The following is a 25,532-nucleotide window of genomic DNA, read 5'->3' as shown; positions in this document are numbered from 1 at the left end:
TGCAGTATTGCTGCCCAGAAATATCATGGAGAACTTGTTGCAATCAATGGATTAACATTGGATATTACCCAAGGACAGGGATTGGTTTTACCTCCTTTCCGTTGCTTTGAGGTGGCCAGCAATCTGGGGCCAGGAACCTGTGGCTTTACAGATGTTGCCAAACTACAGTTGCCACCATCTTTGACTGTTGGCCATATTGGCTAAGGCTGCAGAAGTCCAGTAACATCCCCTAAGCTAACTGGTTGCTTCCTTGACTCCCAGTGCATGATTACTGAACAAAGAACCAGTCAAATGCACACGCTAACAGTCAAATGGGTCACGAAGAGTCGGACACGACTAAACGACTAAACAACAAACAGTCAAATGCATCACAAGCTCTTGTGTTTCATATCCCTCATTTTCCCTAGCAGAAATGCCTGATGACTTGCTGCTATAAATTTTGCACTGAAGGGGGGGATAGTATGGATTTTTAGAATACCCATTTTAAAAAGGGAACTTGTTGCTTGTTGAGTTTCATATAGCAGCACTGAACTATTGCAAGACAGGTGGCTTCATATTTTATCTCTTGAGAGCCCATGGCCAGGCTGATCTCTCTCACAGAAACAGCGAAGGCTAAATTCCTCTGTCAGCTATACTGAGCCGATTGCAGACAAATTGCTCTTACCTTGGCTGTTATGAAACTCTCCTGGAAGATTTTTTTTTTTTAAATCCTAGTAATTCTGAGAACTCAGCTGTGCAATCGTTTGTGAATCTCTAGTTGGGAATTGATCTAGACTTAGAACACTGAATTCCCTGATAGAAAGATGAAGGAAGTTCAGAAATTCTGGAATAAATTGTTAAATTGAATTAAGAGCACTTTTAGATGAAAGCTTATGATCATGTTAGGTCTTTTGGGACAGTTATGTTGGGTAGGAATATGAATTAAGAATTGGGGGGGGGGAGGAGGACTGATCGCTGAAGAATCCTACTTTGGAATGAAGGAGTCATAGATATAAAGGCTTTTCTGGGAGACTATTATTTATTATTATGTTGCTTTCTGCAGAGATGATGCATCCTTCCAGATACATGGAATAAATACTATTGACATTTTGTAGCCTTTTAAAAAATTGCTTTTAAATAGAATTGAATTCAGTGGTAAAAGTCTATTCTTTATATTTGATAATCATGGGCAGTGCTTTTTTCTGGGGGGACGCAGGGGGACACATACCCCTAAACATTTTGTGACTCTTTGTACTTTTGTCCATTTACTGTATTTATTTTTCCCAATTTCAACTATGAAATGGTGATTTTCTTGAGTCAAAATGAGAGTACCCCTAAACAATTTTTTAAAGAAAAAAAAGCACTGATCATGGGCACATTTGATAGCTCTCATGAATGTGTTAATTTGGTAGATCTTGAAACAGCTGTCCCAGTGTAGGCTGCTCAGGGGCAAAGGATGACCTTCCTATTTATTTAAGCACTTATACTTGTGCTTTGAACTTTAAACTACAGATGCATAGAAAATGAACCTTTTGGCAGATGTAGCTTGGCACACAAGTGAGAAAGTCTGCACCTGCTGAATCAAATTGCCCTTTCCTATGCACCTGTTAAAGGTATAGGAGCCCTGTCTTCCTCTTCCCTATATTCATGTTACAAATAAAAATTGCTGTCTCCCCAATCTCTCAATTGTTGTCCTCCTCTTCTCCATCCTGCTCATCTGTAAACTCACTGTTCCACATCAGTTCTGCAAAGAGAAATGCCTGAGCCCCCTATATTTTCAGTTCACAGACTCTGCCCCCATCTTCCTCTCCATCTTGCTTCTTAAAACTCTTCCATTGTTCTCTTCATACAGATAAGCTAGATCATCTTTAGCTGCCTTTTATTCAAAATAAAAAGGATTAGCTTATGCACAATTTTTTTAAAAAAACATGCTAAATGCAACATGTAGTTTGGCCATGAGCCTCATTAGTTAATAATGGCAAACCTGTGTCTCTGCAGATGCTGCCGTACTTCATCTCCCATTAGCCTTGGCTAGCCAGGCTAGTGATCAGTAGTAGGAGTTGTATTCTAGCAACATGGGGAAGGTCACAGGTTTTGCATCCCTGTGTTATGTTCCATTAATTCTTGAATGATACTATTTTAGTGCATGCTGGTCTATTAGGCTGCAATCCTATGTACACTGGACTGTGAGTTTCACTGAAATGAATGAGGCTTCTAACTGAGTAGACATGTATAGGATTGCAATGCACATGGCAGGATACAGCAGAAAATCACCTTGTGATCTTTGTTGGCAGCTCTGCTAGCGATGATGGAGTATAATGTAGCAAACTGGAAAATGGTGATTCTATTTTGTTTTTGCCTATATGAACTCAAGGAATTGTATTTTGGAGCCATCAAAATCTATTGTTAAAATACAGGGCTGCTTTAAAGGGAGAGAGAACTGTTAGGAACATTTTCCTCACTGTACTACATCTGAACAAAATGTTTTGTATGCCCATTACTAGTTTCAAAAGCTCCATCAGAGTAACTGTCAGGTTGAGCAGCCTAGCCAGCCTCTTCTATTGCAATGAAAAGGTTTGGGGTTTTGTCTTTTACAAACATTTGAAGCAGATTTTCACGATAAACACAACCCGCAAAGCAGTCTATGTCACAAGCTCATCTGCAGGCAAAAGGCTGCAATAATTACAGTGGCAGGAAATTGAAATCTGACAGGCTAGTTTATTTCTAAATACCATCATCCTCCCTTTGCTATGCTTCCCATCCCTTTCCCCTGGCTGTGATGTTATTGATATGTGGCATACAGTCTCTCTTGGCTCAGCTTCCCAGTGCTGTGAGACCCAATCTGTTCTTTCCCTGGTTCAAAATGCCCTTATTTCTACCTCTAAGGTCCACAAGAGTGAATGCCAGTTCATTGCCTAGCGCTGTTCATATAATGCTGCCGGTAAGTTTGATATTAAACTTCGGTAAGCTTCTCTTTCTCTCTCACCCCCAACACTCTCCCTACTAAAATTATTTTGGCTGGGGGCACTGTAATTCTTGCTCATAAATCAGGTGCTCAGAGATTTAATCATTCTAAATTCACATGAGAATCTAGTGCAATAAAATATTTCTCACTCTTTCCTTCATCCTTTTTTGTAATTGTGCCACCATACTTTTATTTGTTTTTAAGACTTGGGAAATCTGTGCTCGAAGATGTGTCTTGGGGCTGTTCAGTGTAGAAAAGCTAGAACCACTTGATCCTGTTTGGATTAATGGTCTGAATGTTACGGATTTCTAATGCATCCTTAATAAAATATTTTGGAAAGTTGCCACAATAAATTCCCTTACTCCTTTATATATAGATTGCCCCCTCTTTATATGTGAATTTATTTCAGCTTTCCATCACAGTGCATACCATAAGCCACTGAAGGCAAAATATCACTGAGTGCACTTAAGTCTGTGCCCATGGGGTATGGATAATTTGAAAGAAATACTTGTGTCCCTAGTCATGGTGTTTCAATGGGAATGCCCTCTGGTACGTTGAAAAGACAAAATATTGCATTTCTAGTCCCATTTCCACCTCTTATTCTTCAATTGCTTTGCCTTATTTATTTACTAATAATATTTGTATACCACTCAATATGCAAAATCCCTAAGAGGTTTACATAAAACACAATAAGGTCATGTTGATGGGTTTTTTTTATGAAATCATTTTTATTGGTTTTACAAATACATAGTCCAGGGATATCCCTGGAAACAAATGAGAATGGAGAGGAAAGATGAACCTTATGAGCCAGGGAAAGCCTGAACGAAGAGGCATTTGAAACCTGAGACTGTTTATGCCTCACAAACAGCACGTGGAAGGCTATTCCAGATAGTGGGTACCACTACTGAGGCCACATTCAAGATGCAATAAGAAGGCATCCTGCCAGTCTGCAATATGATCAGGAATGCCTCCTCCTCAGATCTGACCAGGTATAACCAGGAACATAATGGAGAAAAAGATCTATCTTACTATCAAGATGCAAATTGCTACGATTGCTGTGATGTACTTCTTACTCCACTGCTCCATAGAGATGGGAAACCTGTGGCCTCCCAGATGTTATTGGACTCTAACTCCCCACCAACCCCAACCAGTTTGGCCCAACATTGAGGGGTGATGACAGATGTAGTCCAGCTATATCTGAAGGGGTACTGGTTCCCCCAGCCCTGCCATAGAGGTTTGGGGTCAAAGTTTTATTTGCACCTCTTCTGTCCTAGTGTTGCCAGGGGTACCAACTTGAATATTTTTTTTTTTTGGGGGGGGGGAGGTAGGTCCCATCCCACATAATCGATCACATGATACAGTGCATGCACACCATTTGAATGGCAATGCCCATCAACTTTGGGCCTCCTCAAATATTTTATCGGGGGGCAAAGCCCCCACAGCCCTTTAGAGTTTGGCTCCTGTGAGTGTTGCTATCTGTTCATATGACATGTTCACATTCAGCGAGCCTATGGAGAGCAGGATGGCATTTCCTGCTCCTGAGCTTTCAAATGAACTCTTGGAAGTTGGCACAGAATCTGCAATCCTGTTCCCTCTCCCCTGTATTGTTCATGTTGGGCGAGAAGCGGCTTTTTGCACAGCCTCCTCAATTTAGAGTGGATGAGCTGCTGCAAGGCCATAAACATCCATTGTCGTTCAAAACCCATTGACGCTAAGAATGAAATGTATTGACAGTCACTGAAGGGAAAGCAAAATGTTTTTCCTTTCACACTTTCATAATAACCAACGTAACCATCACTTATAGCCTAAGGCCACTGTAATAAAAATTACAGGAAATACATGCATTAGCATTTCAAATATGCATCAATAAGGGTCAGGAGTACTGGTAAATACATATCTTTAAAATAAAAAGCACAGTCCTTGCCTTCCCAACTACCTTGTTTGTGCGAGATTATTCTGGAGGGTGGCACTTGTGTCCTTTGTGATCATATTCTATTTAATTCACTGTTGCAAAAGGTGAAGGGGAAGGACACTACTTAAGAAGACGGGTGGGAAGCTACTGAAATCGTTTCTTTCGTAATAATGCATGCTCTGAGTTGAAGAATGCAGGAGGAAAGAGTTTAGGTTAACAGAGAGCAATCTCACTTTTTCTGTAAATAAGCAGTGTAGAATGATGGATTGAAATTATGTGTGAGGGCAGAGCAGCAGGCTTTGAAGAGAGCCAGTGTATGCTCTGTTGTCATCCAGATCTCCATACATTCTCAATTGGTTCTGCAAATGCAGTTAGTGGGCACCTGCTACACCGCAACTGGCATGCTATTCCCCAGTAAAGGGGCAGCTACACAGAAGACCCTGCTCCGAGTTTATACATACAGGCCATGTATAAACTAGATTGAGGGTGGTTTTGAATACTACCCAGAAGTGCTCAAGAGAATATAAAGAATGTGACCAACTATCCATAATAATTTATGTCTACCCATCATAATTTATTTTTGTATGGACACATGACACTGGTAGGTGCCAGTGTCCTGCGTGTCACATATGAAGCTTCCTGAAATCTCTGCAAGGGAAATTGAAAGGGGATTATATTATGCAAGGGATTATATCATACTTATTGGCTTGGCAAAGAACTTTTTTTTTTTTTTTGCCACCAGCTCTTCCCAAAATCCCGCTCGCAACTCTACAGACCCCGCCACCTTTGCCCATAACCTGGGATAGCTTTTCTTTCTTTCTTTCTTTCTTTCTTTCTTTCTTTCTTTCTTTCTTTCTTTCTTTCTTTCTTTCCCAAGAAAGGAGTGGCACAGTTTTCCTTTCATAAACCACATTGTGCTGGCTAGAATGATGGGGAGTAAGGTTGGGGGGAAGGAGAAGGCTTTGTTTGCTTTTTCCATACACATACATACACAGTGCATAGGAATGCTTGCCTCATTCTTTAAAATAAAGATACTTGAGATCCTTTATGTAAGTTCCTGTAGGAAAATATTATACAGAAACATCTTGAAATGCCTCTGGTGGTAATTCATTTGACATACTAAAGTTGTAAATGGTCTGGAAGTACAGAATAATGGCTCTGACTTCATTTGCTGTCATTGTAGCTATGTGAAAGAGCACAAGACGCTTGCTGATTAAGGTTTACTCAGCTGTGACGTTAACTTCTGGCCATTACTGCAAAGCTCAGTTGATACTGTCCCAATTTATTTTGGATTTCTTTTATTTTGACATGGTAGATTGATTCAGTAATTTTTACTGGGTAATCATCCCAATCCTGCTTAATTTAAAAACAGGAACTACAATCCCATTGCTTAATGGCTATGGGGCATTGCTTTATGTTAACAAGGAAATGCAAGACTTTCCCTTGGGGTATGCTAAATGCTGTCGGAAAGGTAGCAATAGGGTGGCCACATGTCACAGAGAGCCAGTGTGGTGTAGTAGTTAAGAGTGGTAGTCTTGTAATCTGGTGAACCGGGTTCGCGTCTCTGCTCCTCCACATGCAGCTGCTGGGTGACCTTGGGCCAGTCACACTTCTTTGAAGTCTCTCAGCCCCACTCACCTCACAGAGTGTTTGTTGTGGGGGGAGGAAGGGAAAGGAGAATGTTAGCCACTTTGAGACTCCTTCGGGTAGTGATAAAGCAGGATATTCAATCCAAACTCTTTTTCTTCTTCTTCTTCCTGCTTTGCAGCAGTGTTCTGTTTGAAGGCCTGTAAGAAGCATCAATTGCCCACCAGCACTACCTAACTGTCAAACTAAGCAGACAGTCCATACACCTGGTTGCAGTCTTCCTAAATGAGATCTCAGTCGGTAGTGCATGAGACTCTTAAATTCAGGGTCATGGGTTCAAGCCCCATGTTGGGCATTTCAGGGGTTTGGACTAGATGATCCTCATTGTCCCTTCCTATTCTACAATTCTGATTCCCCCACTATGGTGAGATTGGCTGAATTCCTATTAATCCTATGATGTTTATGTATATGTATATACCTCTCCCTCCCTCCATCATCATCTCCAGACATTTTGCATTTGTAAATTTTCTTTTAAATGCTTTCTATTTCAGTGTTTCCTTTTGGGGACTTTAGTTTGTACCCCAAGAAAATGTTCTGTTGTATGCCCATGTACCTGTTCAGGGTGTGTGGAAGATCACAGCCACAGCTACTTGCTTGCAATGAATGCTGTTGGAGACACGGAAAGGAATTTAACAGCAAATAATTAACTGATGAATCAGTAATTGGTGCTGGGAATTTTAGTTTAAAATGACTGTGTCAGTACACAAAGCACACCTTCGCCAATTTAATACCTAGGTGAGAGAAAGGGTGTCTTTTAAAGGTGCTAGATGGTATTTTAGCACCAGAGCTGTGATGTTGGCTAATGCACTGCCCAGTGATTGAAAGGGAAGTATAACTTTTAAGGTGAAAATAAAAACGTCTCATTGCTGAAATCAGGAAACCAGGTCTTTCATATTAGTATTAGTAGTTGCTTTTTGTCAAAGGTTTTTTTTTGTTTTGTTTTGCTGTATGCCACCATCTAACAAGTAACACTGGCTGGTGTTACATGCTAATGGACTGCATCCCCTTAGAGACTTGGTCGTATTGAGAGAGTGAAAGAAGGCAGGCAAGGTACCACTTTTACATTAAAGCATGCATAGCTCAGAGGTCATGAAACCTCTTATTCTGCTCAAGGCTTCTGGGGACATAGAGAGTCTCAGTCTTTTAGCAGAGAGTAATGAATGGCACTTGCTGACTCGTTATCTTTCCACCCCCACCTGCCTGTCAGCAGGGGTTAGTGCTACTCAGCATAATGAGCCTGGACTCTGCCTGCCAAATACACGTGGGTCTGAGAGTGCTTTCTCCCCAGTTGCTTTGTAAATCCACTTTTACTTTTAGAGAAGATGGCGTTAAGATGTGTACTAGAGGTGTCTCGCCAAGCCTTTTCTCTAAAGGTTGATAAGTGCTGTAAATGTGAGCAGAGAGTCAAAGATATGGAGCTGAAAAGGTGGCCTGGCTGAGCTTGAGATTGCCGACAGGGTAATAATGCCTACCTTAAATGTCTTTGGGACCTGGTTATTTGAAGGACTGCTTTGGAGGCTGCTCAAGGGCCCACCATCTTGGAACCCAAGATAGCTTACATGTGGCCCTGACCAGCACTGGTATGTGGCCCCTGGAAGGTTGACCAAAAAATGTTTCCCATCCCTGCTTTATAAGGATAGGAAGAATTTCTAGGGTATAATCCAGGCATAGGCAAACTTGGCCCTCCAGATGCTTTGAGGCTACAATTCCCATCATCCCTGACCACTGGTCCTGTTAGCTAGGGATGATGGAAGCTGTAGTCTCAAAACATCTGGAGGGCCGAGTTTGCCTATGCTTGGTGTAATCTGACAATTCTAGTGTGTGCAGATCGGTTTTATCATGGCGTAAGCACAGGCTGAGGGAAGAAGTGCCATGCCACGAGGCTGCTGTGGATGCCATCTTCCACTCCCACAGAATGTCTAGGCCTCACCTCAGTTGAGGCGGGATGCAGGGGTGAATGATGAGCAGAAACAGCACTCACACACCTGGTGCAACTTTGTTTCATGGGTTCGAGAGGTGATGGGAGAAGCGCCAGTCTGGATGGATCAAGTAGATTTTGCAGACTGGTTGTTGAGGGCACAGATCATTAGCTTTTATTGCATGATTTTTGTATTGTAATTCCTTTGTGCTGTCCTCAAAATGGCAACGTGACTTTACAAAGCCATTAACATAGGACATTTTGAATTCTGTCTTTTGGAGTTCTAGTGAACTGTTGTGCCTCCTCAAAAAAAATTAGCTTATATTGTCTTCATTCAGGATCATCCTGCTTGTCGGGTGTGAAATATTATAGCCATCTTGTTTGTGTGTCTTCCTACTTCTGTTCAGTGCAATTCCATGGTATCTTATGAGGTCCACCTGTGAGATTGTGCTGAATACTACAAACAAATCTTTGATTTTCCCCTTATATAGTTTATATTTAATTCTGTGGTGACTGTCAATTTTGGAATTTCTAGAATACATTGATCTCACTTACTCACTTATACACACACTTCTCATGGGCCTGATTTTTCCAATCATATCTTTTGCTGGAAATTTACTGGAGCTGTACTTTACATCCAACCAGTAATATTCACAACTGAGTTGCCAGGAGAGAGTCGTGTTATTAATAATCTATATAAAGCACTTTAAATGTGTCAAGTGCTTTAGAGCCATCCTCTCATTCATCATCGAGGCAACTCTTTGAGATAAGTATTAACATTTTTCAGAAGGTGAACTGAAGCTGCTAATGATTTGCCTAAGGCAACCCAATGGCCCATAGCTGAGCTCAGATATGATTCCTGGCTTCCCAGGTCCAGTCCCTTTGATCTCATAAATAAACGTGAAGCTACAGCTTGAGGATTATTCTTTCGAGTGTCTGTGTCCCACTGACTCAGAAACAAATCTTATGCTACCTGTAGAGAAAAAGGTATTGAGGAAAAACTTTGACTTCCGTATCTTTGCATATTAACAAAATGGCATGGCTAATTAGGCCAGTTAGAATTCCTTACAGTATGGTCTTTTCTACAGAGTAAGCAACAGCAGGCAGATAATAGTATTTACGAATAAAGCCAAGGCGCAATTTGTGTCCTGTTTGCAATTTATGCAGTCCTGATTATTCATATTACGGTATTTGAAATATGTTCTTTGAGCTGCAGTATTTAATATTTTTCCAGTATATAAAAGCATCCGTCACAATGGAAGTGCAGTGACATACATATATATGTCATATACATATATATGTCAACATATATTTGCCAACCAGATTGCTTCAGTTTTGGATTGCAGATGGATAACAGTAAATTTCTTTCTGTCTTTCAGAAATGTACCGCTTGCCATTTGCACATCAATGGTTATTGTCACAGTTGGCTATGTGTTAACCAACGTGGCCTATTTTACAACTATTAGTCCTGAGGATCTGCTAGCTTCCCAAGCAGTGGCAGTGGTAAGTCATAGTAGAATGTATCATGCAAATGAGTAAAGTTTTCAGAATAAGTTTCTTGATCATGATGGAAAACAGAGTTTACTGAATGAATGAAGTCCTTAAAACTGAAGAATGGGAGAAGATATTGAGGAATTCTACCAATTAAGTTGATACATCTTTCCCTCTCTTTTGGCAGACTTTTGCTGAACGTTTACTGGGAAGTTTTTCCTTGGCTGTCCCAATTTTTGTTGCACTCTCTTGCTTCGGATCTATGAATGGTGGGATCTTTGCTGTCTCCAGGTGAGTCAAATGTGGGGTGAGGGTAAAGCCATAAAATTTGGATTTAGCATGCAAACTGGGAATATTACTTCAAAGGGGGAAAATCAACATTAAATAATGGCATTAGTTTGCAGTGAATTTTCCTCTCCTTTGCTTCAATACCACTGAATACAATTCAGTGAAATGTATAGAGGCAGGGCAAGAATACAGCTATAATCTTGCACACTTCCCATTCATTTCAATGGAATTTAAACAGCAATTTCTGTTTGCTGTAATATTGCAGTGATAGTGGCTTAGCACAAAAGGAGAGAAAAGAAAACTGAAGCAATGTTAACTGGCCCTTGTTTTTGAAGACTGACTAAGAGTGGCTGAAGGTAGAAATGTTCATGCTGATTTCCCGGGCTTCTAAATTTCTTTTACATCAGAACTTCTGATGCTTGTCTTGCATAGTAAAAAAACCAGCACTGCTGAGGATAACTTTGAATGTGTTCTACACCTCTAGTGAGTTGCTTCCATTCATCTTGGTAATGAGTGTCTTTAAAAGCTGTCCAAATTTATTTTCCCACCAGGATGTTCTACGTCGCATCCCGCGAGGGTCACCTTCCTGAGATTCTGTCCATGATTCATGTTCGCAAGCACACTCCTTTACCAGCTGTCATTGTTTTGGTAATTCCTATAAACAAATGTCCCTGTACAAGGCTGCATGGCATGAATCTGCACTGGAGGATTCAAATGCCATTTAAATACTTCTTGAATCTCAGTTATTTATTTCTATCTCATACATTATACGCATGTGAGGGGTGGAAAGTAATTGCAGAGGTGATCTATTCTAGAGACTCCTCCTTTTGACTCTCTGTTAGTTGCATTTAACTCTCGCTGGCTGGTGCCTAAATCACACCTCATTATGTTTTATTTGAAAGGTTGAAAGAGAGTGATTAGCTAAGCTCCTCTCAATGGAATGAATCTTCCTAGATAGGGATGCAGAGTAATAAAATTCTACATAAAAGCTACACACTAGTGTACTCTCTGGTAAGACCCTGAAGTCACATTACAGGTATCTTGCAGAGAAAATGCAAACAACAGTAATAGATAGATTGGTATTGCCACCTGCCTTCAGGGCAGTGGTTCCAGGTTATAAAATAATGTTTGTTTTCGGATTTCTATGATTTTTTCATATTTTTGTTTTGGAGAATCCAAAGCTATACTCCTTGGTGTACTGGCTTGGATACAAGTTCTTTAGAAACAATAACGCCGATTCCCAAATAAACATATTTATCTCCTCTGGTCCTGTTGAAGTAAGATGACATGTGGATTTTTACAATGCAATTCATGTGGAATTCATATGGTTGTGATTCTGAATTTTCCATTATCTGTGTCATCTTTATCACAGAAACATCCTCACAGCAGGAACAATAGAAACAATGCTGCTTTCTAAATCACATAATTTGTAGCCTAGGAGAGGGCATTCTCGGGGGCAGCCCCAAGATTGTTGAATTCCCTCTCCACAAATCACTATATAGCTTTCAGCGAATGCTAAAGGCACACTTCTTTACCTTAGCCATTGACATATGAGATATGTTTTTTTCAGTACCCGCCCAATTCCTGTTAAGGTAAATTGTTTTAACTGTTTTTAAATATAATGGTACCTTGGTTATCAAATGTAATCCATTCTGGAAGTCCGTTTGACTTCCAAAACGTTCAAAAATCAAGGCACAGGTTCTGATTGGCAAAGGCGCCCTGGAAACAATAGCTGACAGCCACATTGGACGTTTGGCTTCTGAAAAACGTTCAAAAACTGGAACATTTACTTCTGGGCTTTCAGTGTTTGGGAGCTGAAATGTTCAGGTACCAAGGCATTTGAGAACCAAGCTTCCACTGTACTGAATCAAATTTTTTGGTAACCTACCCAACACAGGATTTAACTTTGTCCTCCCACCCATCAGCTGGCATAATGAGTTGGGTTTGCTGATGGGCAGGTGGGCATGATTTTGGGAAAAAGGCTTTGTGGGTCAAATTGGACCACTAGTAGGCGAAGAAGGGCTGGAAGTTCCCCACACCTGATGTAGTGTGCTAAGAACTATGGGGGCACCACAATGTTAATATAAGGAAATACGGCAATAACAGTTTGGGCAATAAAGCACACTTCTCCTTTTAATCTATTTTGCAGCACCCTCTGACAATGATCATGCTCTTCTCCAGTGATCTCTACAGCCTCTTGAACTTCCTCAGTTTTGCCCGGTGGCTTTTTATAGGCGTGGCAGTTGCTGGGATGATTTACCTCCGATATAAGCGCCCTGAGATGCCTCGTCCTTTCAAGGTAACCTCAGGAATACCACTGTTTTACATAAATGCCATGTTTATACCATGTGTGCCTCCTCTCCCCCATAGGCATTTTAATGGAAAATATATTTTGTAGTCACACACTTACTTCTATACAAACTTGTGCATTCTATGAGATCGACTTCTAAGGTCTTTTTCTGGGTCTTTTCAGAGGTTCAGTGGGTGGCGACCAGGAATAAGGCTAGGTCAGCTGTGGTACCGTTGTTGAGCAATGCCTTCACAAAAATATTTATTTGGCACTAACCAGGGCGGGTGCAAGAGATTCCAACACCTTAGCCATCACTACTGCTGTGTTCCTCGCTCCCCCTCCTTTTCATGGCAATAGCAGCACTGCTCCCACTCTCATTTATTTCCTCAGCAACGTTAATTTCCCTGTTGCTCTAGCATCACTGCTAGCGCTAGCGAAGCGCCCCACCTCCTCTCTCCCAGCCTTGCGCTAGGAAGGTCTAAAAGGGTGCTTCCTCAAAGTGGAGCATTCTGGGAAGCATGGCTGTGAGACTGGCTTTGCCACTGCTCCTCTAATTCTAGACATCATTTGTCCCTGCTGCAGCAAACTGCAGGGGCAGCACTAGTAATATCACAGCCACCCTACCCAGAATGCTTTGCTTTGTGGAAAGATCGCCTTGGTCCTTCCTATGAGAGTCAGAGAGGAAGGAGGTGGAGTCAGAGAGCCTTGCTGGGCAGTTGCTGCATCATCCAGGCCAGCAGAGGCAAAAAACAAGCCACTGGGAGTTGCAGTCTGCCACCCCTCCACATCCGTTGCCTGAGGCAGTTGCCTCAGTTTGCCAAATGGTAGCTCCTGTAGTCCAACACCAACTTAAAACTGCCTTACTGCTCTGAGCATTTGATGGATGATAGTTTTATGTTGTTCCTCGCTGTTGCTATCCCCCTCCGCCCCAATTAAATTTTGGCTTGGATTTTTTGACGGTTTACTTGGATTTTATTGTTAATTGGTTTTTGTGGTTGTGACAGGCATCGCTGTTGGAAACCGAAGCTGTTACTCATATTGTAGCATTTTCTTGATTTTAAAATCATCTCAGATTATGTTATCAGTTGTGATGACAGAAGCACATATTTTCCCAAGTTTATGATGGCTGCATAATGCTATCAGCCATCAATGCCCATGTCCAAAATGATATTTAATTTGGCAGTCTCTTGCCAGGTTATTTATTGTACTTGGGAAAGAAAATCAATATGTACTTAATGGTTTTAAAAGGCAGCCCGTAACCTAGGCACCTTCCTTCATTGTAAAATTGATTCTAATGAGCAATTACAAAAGGCGCCATCTTTGCTGCAGTTGCTCCTGCCTTCTACTCCAATAGAAGCTTGAGAAAGGGAGTCGGTACTAGAAAATGCATTTACAAGACTTCCAATTTAAAGACTGTGCATAGCAATGTAGTGTTTGTCTGAGTGGGTAATTAAGCAGCTGTTGGGATGCCTATTACATAAAAGTGCATTTAATTTGCTCTCTTTAGCTACTTGTATTTGCAGTGCCTGTCCTGAACACCTGTATTTCTATGAGACTTGCAGTGTGCCCCTGTGTTTTATCCGATTTATATTTCATGGAACATTAAATACCAGCGTCATTCAATAGCCAAGGTCAGGGTATTGCAATAACGTCTTTTGGTGTGTGTTCCAGGTGCCGCTCTTTATTCCTGCTCTGTTTTCTTTCACCTGCCTCTTCATGGTTGCACTATCACTTTATGCTGACCCTGTCAATACTGGCATTGGCTTTGCAATTACACTGACTGGCGTCCCTGCCTACTACCTCTTTATCATATGGGACAAGAAGCCAACGTGGTTTAGACGGCTGTTAGGTGAGTAAACGCCAATAGGAAATCATTCTCTTTGTTGTACATTCAGCTTTAGACCATACAGTAACTCTGAAAACTGCAAGTTTTAATTTTTTTGGGAGGCTTTGTATCCACTAGTTTCATCGCCACAGTAAGGCATCTACCTCATTATTTTTTATGTAAATGTCAATTTATTAAGCAGTTATTCTGTACCAGTAGAACTCAATACTTGAAGTATTACTCTTTGAACAAAAGCTGTTTCAAATTACTGAATCTCCCCTCAAATTCCCTAAGTAAGGATATATCTAACAAAAGCCATGGGGCCATGCTCTCTGGTCAAGCAGTAAATGATATTGAACTTTTATTTTACCTTACTGGCACTTATCATGGACTATCTCTATCTGCTTGGAAAAGAACATATAGTGAGAGAACCATATCCCCCCATCCCCAATAGCCTACTTTGACCCAGTTTGTTTCTGTCATTGTCCCGTGTATTGACATCAGAATTTTGGTTGTGTTTGATCCATGTTAAAGAGAGCTGTTCAGCTGTAAAGCAAATGCAATTAATCTCTGATCAGTATTGATCAACTACTAGGAGATGTCAACAGCAGCCAATATTTCCATGATTAGTACTAAATACCACAAGTAATTTGTGCAAATTCAGGGCTGATTTATGACCCAAACCTAGGTGCTAAAGATAGCACCACAAAAAATAAGTATTAATTTTACTTAAGCATAAGAAGAACCTGCTGAATTAGTCCAATGGCCCATAGTGGAGCACCCTGTTCTCACAGTGGTCAGCCTGATGCCTATGGGAAACCCACAAGAAAGACCTGAATGCAGTAGCACTTTCCCTGCTTGTGATTCCCAGCAAGGCAAAAGGCAAGTGTCAGCCACCATTTCTCAAAGGCACTTTTCACCTGTAAAAAATCCACACTCAGCCTGTTTTTCTTTCTCACCCAGAATCAAATTAGCCATCCCTATACTGAAAACACAAAGTTTGCTTTTGTTTTAAGTGTATGTGCTAGTATAACAGAGTTTCTTCTGAAGTTGGCAGCCTTCTCACGACTTGACTTGAAAAAATGAACTTTTCTACTTTCAATTTACTGCACTACTTCAAGGTGTACTGGATTTTTTCAATTATCTAATTACATAAAAGCAGGACAAGAATCTTATAAGGTAGATACAGTGGTACCTCTGGTTACGTACTTAATTCGTTCTGGAGGTCCGTTCTTAACCTGAAACTGTTCTTAACCTGAAGCACCACTTTAACTAATGGGGCCTCCCGCTGCTGCCGCAAAAGTTCTTAACCCGAGGTAATATTTCTGGGTTAGTGGAGTCTGTAACCTGAAGCATATGTAACCTGAAGCATATTTAACCTGAGGTACCACTGTAATTCCACTTGTAGCTTAGCAGCAGAACACAGCAAAATAGTTATCAGTGAAATCAGCATTAGAATTTGTGAAATAATTTGACTCTACAGTGCAGATTTGAGAATAATGATCTGTCTTCTTAACCATGATAAAATTAGATCACTTAAAAACAGTGCCATGAGTAAAAGGAATATAAAATAAAAATGCACATGACATTCTGTAGGAATCTTTCCTGCTATTAAAACTGATGCCTATAGCAGTTTATTTTTCTCTGTCTGAGAATAAGGCAATGGAAGCAATATCTTTCACTCGATAGTCAACATTTCCAAAGCTTTTGGATCATATTTTTATGAATCAGTGTGGCCACAGGATGCCAGTATTGAACCATTTTATGCGAGCAAAAAGAAAACATTCCCTTCTAGGCAGTTACTGGAGAGACTTGATTTCTGCTTGCTGTGGCAATGCAGCTGATTCTTTGAGCTCTTAAAAAGAAGCCTATTGTTTTCTCTGGCACGAGAAAATACAAATACCTGTAAGTGATACAGACATGCATTGCAAACCTGGCTAAGATAATATTTACAGATATTAGTGTATTTCGCCGTATATGATTAATGCCTGGAGAACTGTAATTTGTTAAACTATGTAATCATTTTTAATTGAAATATAATGGTTATTGTTTACTTAAATATGCAATGCTTTGTTAAATGTAGTTTGGTACTAGATGAATTGTATGCTTTTCTATCTCAGTGACTAGAAGATTGACTGCACGTTGACCATGTTCTAGCAAGCTAATATAATGTTACAATATAATGTTACACTGAGTTGCATCCAAAGACCTGGGTGAACCTGGGTTTGGATAACATGTGAGCTATAGTTTAGCTCATAGTAGTGGTGCTGTGGGTTAAACTACTGAGCCTCTTGGGCTTGCCGATCAGAAGGTTGGCAGTTCGAATCCCCGTGATGGAGCGAGCTCCCGTTGCTCGGTCCCTGCTCCTGCCAACCTAGCAGTTCAAAAGAACGAAGTGCAAGTAGATAAATAGGTACTGCTCTGGAGGGAAGGTAAACGGTGGTTCCGTGTGCTGCTCTGGTTTGTCAGAAGCAGCTTAGTTATGCTGGCCACATGACCCAGCCAGTAAAACGAGATGAGCGCCGCAACCCAGAGTGGACCTAATGGTCGGGGTCCCTTTACCCTTTACCTTTACTAGTGCAGCTGCAGTAGTACTGGAGGACAAATAAAGTGACCTAAGTCTGCTCTCCAGGAGCCTACAATTTTTTATGTTCATGCTAAACTAAGGTTTGGCTTAGCATTCTGTGAGAACTGGACTTAAGTTAGTTTACTTTAAGTCCCATTGAAATCAATGGAGCAAGTAAATTCAAATGTGCCACTGAAATCAATGGGAGCCTAAATTCATCTAATTTAGGCTGCAATCCTAACCTCAATTTCTTTGGAAATAAACCCCATTGAATTTAGTAGGATTCAACTTCTGAGTAGACATGGTTAAGATTGCACTGTTAGTCCAGAGATCCAACCCTCTGTTGCATGCAAGATTAATCTTACAAATGGCCTTTCATAGAACCTTTCAAAAAATCTCCTCTATTTTTGTCCTTTATAGACAAGACAACGTTAACATTGCAAATCATCTTGGAAGTTGTTCCATCAGAGGGGAGTGCCACATCATGATCTTCTGCAACTGAAAGCAGCAGAGAGGCCAAGCAACCAGCTTCTTCATCAGTCAAGGAAATGTGTATGTGTTCACCTTCCTAGGCAACATGGAGAAATAATGAACTGTGGAGGGAACTGTTTTATAGTGTCAGTATTTTTATGTGTGGTTATCTGGTACTGTGGACTCAGGCCACATTCTTGAAAGGAGAAGCTATGGAACCTTTGTGGAACAAAGTGTATGCTCTCCTATGAGAATAGAGTCAATGTAATCTGAAATTCCCTTTATCATACAAGGGAAGGGATCAGTTTTTAACATGATGATTTGTACTGTAGTGTAAATGAACATTTGTTTAAAAATGTTCAAGATAGCTAAAAAAAACAAGAGTGATAATGTCTGTATTGTGTGTTTTGGGCCTAAAGAAAGAAAGGAGTAAAAAAATGTGAGTGCAAAATTACTCCATCCCTTGTTAATATCTGTTTTTGTTTCATTGAGAACACTACCAAGTTCAAAACTATGTACACTCTATTTACCTTTTTAGTTCTTGCTGATATGGATGGGCATCCTGTTCTTTTATACCAGGAGTAGCTAATGTGATGCCTTCCATATGTTGTTGAACTACAACTCTCATAATCCCTGACCATTGACCATGTTTGCTTTGGTGGGTGGGATCTGGAGTTCAACCCTGTTGGAAGGGCACCACTTTCCTTACTCCTACTTTAGATGAACCTAGCAATGTATTTACAGAAAAACACTCTCTGAATGAACGGTGCCGACACAGCCACAGCAGCATCCTGCACGAGGTCACTTGGGCAGGGTGCTGTACTGTTTCTCAGCTGCAAATCAGCACAAACACATTATATTGGATACACTGGATTGTGCTGATTCAGCTGAATTATTGGCAACACTTTATTGATGACTGGAAAGCCTTTAAGAAGATAGAGCCTATTGTCTCCAATCCTAGCCTCAGTCCTACCATGCCCTATCTCATCCCACTAGCCCAGTAGCAAAACCTGTGTTGCTTCAATGCAGCTGTCCTTCTGCCTAATACTTAAAAGCACAGAAGCTTATAGGGTTGGACCATAAGGGAGGTTAGCATCTTCCCTGTGTTTGTGATAAAGCATCTTAAGAACAAATGCTTTCATTAGGCATATGGATTATTTCCCAGTTTTAACAGTTTCTTTTAAAAATGACAGCTACCAAAACTTTGGTTATTTCCAGTCTGGAAATTTGGGAATTATGCCCAGAAGCTTAAGAACCAAGTAATGAATGGTGTATGCCTCAGACAGCTTTGGAATTCTGTTTGCTATGGACAAAAGCCAAATGGCCAACTGTTTTTGAAACTCAGCACAGAATTAAGGAGTAGCTGGTGACATGTTGTATGGTTTTACTTTTCTTTGAACAAGAAGCACACAGACAAACCCACTACTCACTTTGCACACACAAGTCTTGGTGTTTTCTTGTGTAACTTTTGTCCCACCCTATATCTTGTAAACTTTAGTCCCAAGTTATCAACTGAAATCAAAGAAAATTCTTCCTCCAAACTCAAACATTTCCTAACTTCCTATTGCAAAAGTATTAATATTTAAATATTCATCTTGAACATCATATGTTGTTTGCCTTTGGTTTGAAGTAGAGGTTAACCTCTCACTAAAACCTCTGTTGCAAAGTAAGTTGCTATTCTGCATTGGTAATCTTGCTTATAGTCATAGGTTTCTGGCAACAGGAGAAAGAAGGAAGTAGTTATTCACACAGCATATATGGAATCCAAAGTTGTAGCGATGTGATGGTGACTGACATGGATGGCTTTAAAATGGCATTATACAAAGTCATGGAATATCAGGCTGTCAATAAGTGTTAGTCAATATGTCTGTATATTACCTTCAGTATTGGAGACAATGTATTTCTTAATACCAGTTGCTGTGAAACACAAATTGAGAGTGCTGTTGTGATCATCCACTGCCTGTAGGCTTCCCACTGGCATCCGGTTAGCCACTGTGCTGATATTAAAAACAGTCTTTTGTTAACATAAATTCCTAACTTGAACTATAGTTAAATAGTTGGCTTGTGTGTATATTTAAAGGACACCATTTCTCAAACTTCTGCTGCTCCTCAAGCCCCTATAGTTAGGAAATCATTCCAGTTTATTTGTATCATAGTAGTTTTTCTTATTTAAATATTATTTATTTAGAGTGTCTGTGTTCTGCTCTTACTGGGGAAGGTTTTGCCCAGTATCCTCTATGTGTGATGGACTCATGGGAAAAACTTGCCCCATGAGCCCTTGCTGAAAAGGGGAGGGGAAAGCCTGTATAAGGCTGCTTCCCCTGGAGCTCTGGAACAGTTTGCTTTGAGAGCTTCCCACCTACCCACCCTCAGGTCAGAGCCTTCACTGGGCAATGCTGAACTGATCCTGGTACCCAATGCCATGTCAACCCTTGCCCTGCCTGCTGCTATCAATAAAGACTTGGTCTGATTTTATCCCATCACCATTGTATTTTGCTGCTCTCATGGGTCACATAATGTTCCTGCCTGGGCAAAAATTTTGACATACAGGGGAAATGAAAGAAAGGAAATAGGAAAATCAGAAAAACAGGCACCAATTTCTAAGCAGTTGTTCCTATAATGACCAGCTAGTACAGAATATGCTTCCTTTGCGATTAGTTTTGAAGAAAATAACCTCCCTCTCCAATTTATTTCACATATAAGTAATCTCAAGGGTTAACTTGAAAGCAATAGTTATACAAACTGATGTTACTTATGCTGACAGTATTCAGTTGAGTTCTTCTATTCCAAAGTTTCTTGGTTTTTTGTTTTGTTTTTTGCATTTGGAAGCATAACATTAAGAAAAACTGTTATAGACATCACTTTTTAATAGGATTAGTGGCACCCTCACAAGCTCTGTGTCCTTAGAGAAATTGCCTTCTTCATTAATTGTGCAAGTGCACATTCTGTACAGAGTGAATAATTTGTAAAGTAATAGTGTGACTTTTAGAAAGGCACACAGGAGACTTATTATTCTAATTAATAATTCCATTGCATGAATATTTACAATCATAACAATACGGAGCTATATTAATGAGGTACCCTCTGTGTGATAAAACAAGAGGAGTGGGTTGCAAAGAAATGTATAGCTGTACAAAACCAAGAGAGTAAACAACGTTGCACATAAAACAAATCCTCACATTGGGGGTCCTGGAGATTGGTAACACACACACGTCTTACAACCCAGTGCCATTCAGATGGCTTACTGAAATTCTCATCAGCACCATCTGGCATAGCCATGAAGGATGGGGCTGATGGGATTTGGCAGTCGGAAACACCTGGAGGGTTGGCAAAGGCTACCTTACAACATGGGATGTGCCACAGCCATAACACAGGGTGTGGAAGAGGTGATCTAAAGGGGAAGCACTGTGGGTGGGAGAAGTTCCTCCACACACTGCTAGATTTAACTCCAGTCTCCTCTGCCTGTTTCTTTCAGCTGAGCTTACCATCAACCTCAAGGGCCTTGCCAGGAGAAATGTGGCTAGCTGGTGGGGTTGTTGGGATTAAAGTGGCAGGCAGGGCAAGGATTCGGGACCCCTCACCCACTTGCTACTCCTCTGCTTTACATCACTCCCTGCTTTACAACCTTGTGGCAGAGCCACATCTAGTTAAAGCCCAAGTATGTGTACAGACCTAATTAAATGCCAGCATGCAGCACTACAGCAAGAGGGATTCATAACAATACCTTAGAGCTCAATCTGGTAGACCTGCTTACATGAATAAGTGCGGGAAGGACGAATGCTGTAAAGTTCTATCCATCTCCATTTACCATCTGCCTATTGATTTTAAGCTGCCTGATACAGTGAGCAGGTGTTGGTCAGGAGCAAAGCTAGAAATATCTGCTATTACTCCATTTGTGTTTCACCAACAGTGAGTAATAGAATATACTCTGACTTTGTTTATACAGGTGTAATCCAATGGGAATTGGTAAGAATTCAGCAACTGAATCTTCTTTTATTTACAAAAGCTGTGTAAAGCCTTGCTGCTAATATAAAAAGGCTGATTAAGATCACATAAACCTAAGAAGGAAATGATAAACTTTGGCCAGAATAATTAATTACTACATATGCATTCCATTATTAATAGGCATTTGTAGTGCAATTCTAGGCACCTGCACTCAAAAGCAAAGCCTACTGAATTCAACAAGACTTATTCACTGTCCAATGGGCAAAGCTGACCAGTTTTGCAAACAATAGCCAGTTTGGAACTAATTTTCTTTGAAGAAATTATGCTTGATCTCTAAAGAGGAACTTAAACATCTTAATTAATCAAGTTCTTGCCTTTTACATTTATATTCAATGCATCTGAAGAAAAACAGACATATTGCTGGAGACTGTTTTGTTTAATATTGAGAATCTGAGATAGGCTCCTCAGTTTTAAAGAAGTAGTTGGGCAGTGGTCAAGAATTTCCTTGGCAGTCGGTTAATGTTCTCTATTAAATGTTTGCATGAGTTTCATATTTTCATTTCTGAGTTTAAAATTATTACATTGGGAGTGGGATGTTTAGGTTGTTGTTTAAAAACACCTTTAATTTCCCACTGTCACTGGCTTAGCCAGTGAAAGATGTTGGAAGGGAGTGGGGAAAGAGATGAAATTTTAGCAGGTAATAAACTATCTGCTGTCATTCCTTTATATTATATAATGAGATCCAAAATACGCTGTGGATTATTGGCAACAGCACATTTTGCCTAGCTTAATTATGATTTCAAATCAAAGCAGTGGATGCTTATTGATTGGTAACTTCTCATGCAAAGGCAGATAAGTGAAAAGTACTCAACATTCTCTTTTCAATATACCAAGCAAACAAATCTAAAAAGTCTGTAGTGAAAATAGAACTGCTTATAAATGTTGTAAACTGAACGCAATGAAATACGGTGTTTCTAAAATGAAGTGTAGTGACTAAATTTCCCGGTTGGTCCTGTAGCTGGAAAACATGCTGTAAGGAGAATGTAAGTTTTGCAGACATATTGCCCCTATTCGCATGTTACTCATAGCATTTACAGCTTGAAGCAGGAGTGGTGCTGCTACCCACAATGTAAGGTTCCTGCATTAACCATCCTTTGATTTCCACACATCACATTTGTCATGAAAAGCAGCTGTTAATGCACAGAAGCTTCACATGAACAAAAGACTTATGCAGCCATACTCAACACCCAGACAATCTTTGGAGTGAACCACATTCAGTGTGAAGACACTGGAGGGGTGAAGTTGCCCAGGGATGCAACATCAAGGATGTGCCTGGAAACATATTCTAGTTCTTGCTTCAAAGCATGAGTGCCCTCTCGAGTAATATATGAATAGGGCTGGTGCCTATGAGAAATAAAGCAAACTAGGATTAACCCACTAATTTAAAATGGCACTATAGTACTTCAAGCACTAGAGATGTTTTCTAACAGCAGAGAGCTGCTATTCGGATGGCTTGTCCTTGTTTGCACTTTTTCAATTTCTCCTTTGAAATCTTGACAAGCCTTTTCATTACTGGATACATCCTGTGGGGTTCCTGTTCCTATTTTCTCATGATGTAGAGAATCGCCAAGCAGATTAGCCACATCGCTGGTGTAGCAGTTCTGGGTTGGAGAAGATGCATATCGTAAGGAACTGGAAGGTGGAGGCAGATGCTGTATGCTAACAGCAATGGGTTAAATTGTCACAAGAAGGCTGTTTTTGAGTGGTCTCTGCTAAATGAGAGTAACTTGGAGATCTTCAAACTGTTGTAGTCTTGATATTAAGGACTTTGCATTCCAAGCAGAAACATGTTGGTCTGCAATCGTTGTCAAAGAAGAGTGCATGGCTAATGTGTGCGACACATACAGGGCCTACAAACATGATGCTCTGCAGTTCCTTTAATGTGCTCCTGGATCTGTTTGCTATTGGAAACGGGTGATATACACCTGTAGTTTTGGAGAAATCCATGTCAGTCCATTCCCTTCCCCCTTTGAATCTTAATTTAAATAGGACCATGTACAGGCATCTCTTTTTAAAAGCAAGCAAGACTGGATCCCTCAGGGACAGCTCTGATGCGGTGTAGGAAACCAGGAACAAAATGAATTTCAATCAAAAGTAAATATATAATAGTGTAATGAAATAGCCATGGAATTGTCCTGAACTAAGTGTAGAATAGCATCATTCCCTCAATCAACAGATGGATGAAGCACTCTTTTTGACCCTTATTAGACCCATTTCCTGGACATATAACTTTAATAAATATGCAATTAAGTTTTACTGCATTGCTGTTTGATGGCTAGCAGTGATGCCTGCTCAAAACATCCAGCAGCTATTCAAACACCCACACACCTGACAAAGTGGCTGGAATAAGAGTTATAGGAGCAGAAATTGGTCTTTTTTGGGTGATTTGTTTGATTTTTGTATGAATTTGGAGATAGTGCTGAAGGGGATGCTGTTACTTCTAATTGTACAGAAGAGAATAACATGATAGGCCAATTCCAGATTCCTGAACAAAAGCTCTACATACCTCCAAAAAGTGTGGGAAAGCCCTAAAAGTATGACAAGGATGGATGAGAACCTATATATGCATCTAAAGCAGTTTCTGGTTGTACACTACTTACATTATGTAAAATAAATTGAAATATATTTATCTTCTCATTGTAAAGCTTTTAATTGAGCTCCTCTTGTACTGTTGATGTGTTAAATATGTATATACGTGTATACAGTTAAAACAAGTTATACAGAAATGCATTTTTGCTAAAAATAAAAATGCCTATTAAAAAGTCTTCATATTTTAAAATTCAGTTGCCACCAGGAACTGTTATGTGGTATTTAGGCATAGTGAATTACTGAGCACTGTCCCCATAAGCACAACACAAACTCTTCTCTTCCTTTTTTCCCTTGGCCTTAGAGAAATCTGCTACAGGTCTGCCAGGAAGTTATGTAGAATCCTATAAGTCTTTCTACAAGGAAGCCTAAATTTGGCAGCGGGTATTCAACTGAAAATCAGGGTTTCATTTCATAAGAAATTTTTAAAAACTGAACAAATGGAGGCAATTTATTTCATTCATTTCTTGTACAGAATGAATGCCAGATTTATGAATAAGGGCGCTTTGTCAATATTTTGCAGAAGGGTTTCTAACGCATATTGGGAAATTTAAGTTTTTGCAATCAAAATGTTCTGTTTCCCAAGCATAACGAATCCACTTTAAAAAAGCAGACTTTTTGAAGTTGGGAAAGTGATGGGAGGTTGCAGCCATCACCTGCCCCTCCTCTTTAAGGGTATTCAATTAAAGGGATCCAGGGGTGTGGATCTCTTCTGAAGCCTGGGTATGGGCTAGGGCTCTCAGTTGATGTACATTGGAGTTGGCAAGGTTTTACCTGCCTGGACCCATCGTCCCATGCAGATTTCTCAGTGGGCCGGATTGCGTGCACGTGCGTGATTTTCAGTGTCTGCGCATACACGATTTCTGGCACCGTGGAAGCAAGTTCCCGTGCCACGCCGGTTTAGCACAGCATGGGGGGACTCACCAAGCAGGTGGCTCGGTCCGGGGGTGTCTCGTGGGCTGGCTAAACTGCCCCCATGGGCCACTTTCAGCCCACGGGCCGCAGGTTGCCGACCCCCGATGTACATCAACAGGGCTCCCCCTACTGGTGGTTGACCCTTACTAGACTACCTGCAGGGCACAGAAGGAATCAGATATAGTTGGTTCAATTCCAGTGCCTAAGCCAATGCCACTCACATTCTGTAACCAATAAAGTTGTGGCCTTTTTAGCCCATTAACCTAAAATACTAGTGTCCATGTGTTTCATTATTCAACAAAATGGGGGAGGGCTCAGGGTCTTGACACGCAAGAAAATAAGGATGAGCACTCATTGTGGTGTAGCTCCTCACCAAACAAATATGACAGGCTATTCAATAAAGACTGGATATCATCTAACCTCCCCATAAACATTGTGCAAGCAAATCAAGATGAATGGTTAGCAAATAGGGCATCTGGAGGAGCCCAGCATTCTGAATGTCACATATCCATTTGTTCCTCATTCATACTCATTCAGAGTTCAGATGGTGGTTCCAATGAATGGAGGAGGGAAAGGGGGAGTGAAATTACAAACTGCACAACCTTCTTCTTCTTTTTTTTTTTAAATAATTTTTATTAACCGACCAATCAAATCAAATCACATCACATAAATTC

The 25,532-nt window shown here is 40.5% G+C and overlaps 1 protein-coding gene across 3 annotated transcripts in view; it reads left to right on the top strand.

Annotated features, from left to right (window-relative positions):
- SLC7A11 (solute carrier family 7 member 11) overlaps nt 1–25,127 on the top strand; it is a 96,360-nt gene extending 71,233 nt beyond the window's left edge. For all 3 annotated transcript variants that reach the window (XM_083520064.1, XM_083520063.1, XM_083520062.1), the window contains 6 exons: nt 9,801–9,924; nt 10,100–10,203; nt 10,752–10,848; nt 12,350–12,499; nt 14,162–14,339; nt 17,302–25,127. In XM_083520064.1, the coding sequence (XP_083376190.1) occupies nt 9,801–9,924; nt 10,100–10,203; nt 10,752–10,848; nt 12,350–12,499; nt 14,162–14,339; nt 17,302–17,369 (721 nt within the window). In that variant the 3' untranslated portion in view covers nt 17,370–25,127. The remainder of the gene's footprint in view (nt 1–9,800; nt 9,925–10,099; nt 10,204–10,751; nt 10,849–12,349; nt 12,500–14,161; nt 14,340–17,301) is intronic.
- The last annotated feature ends 405 nt before the right edge of the window (nt 25,128–25,532 follow it).

This window comes from Podarcis liolepis (assembly GCF_965112155.1).
Source record: "Podarcis liolepis genome assembly, chromosome: 9".
NCBI lineage: Eukaryota > Metazoa > Chordata > Lepidosauria > Squamata > Lacertidae > Podarcis > Podarcis liolepis.
The sequence above is the reverse complement of the archived record's forward strand: the minus strand, read 5'-3'. Positions and strand labels throughout refer to the sequence as shown.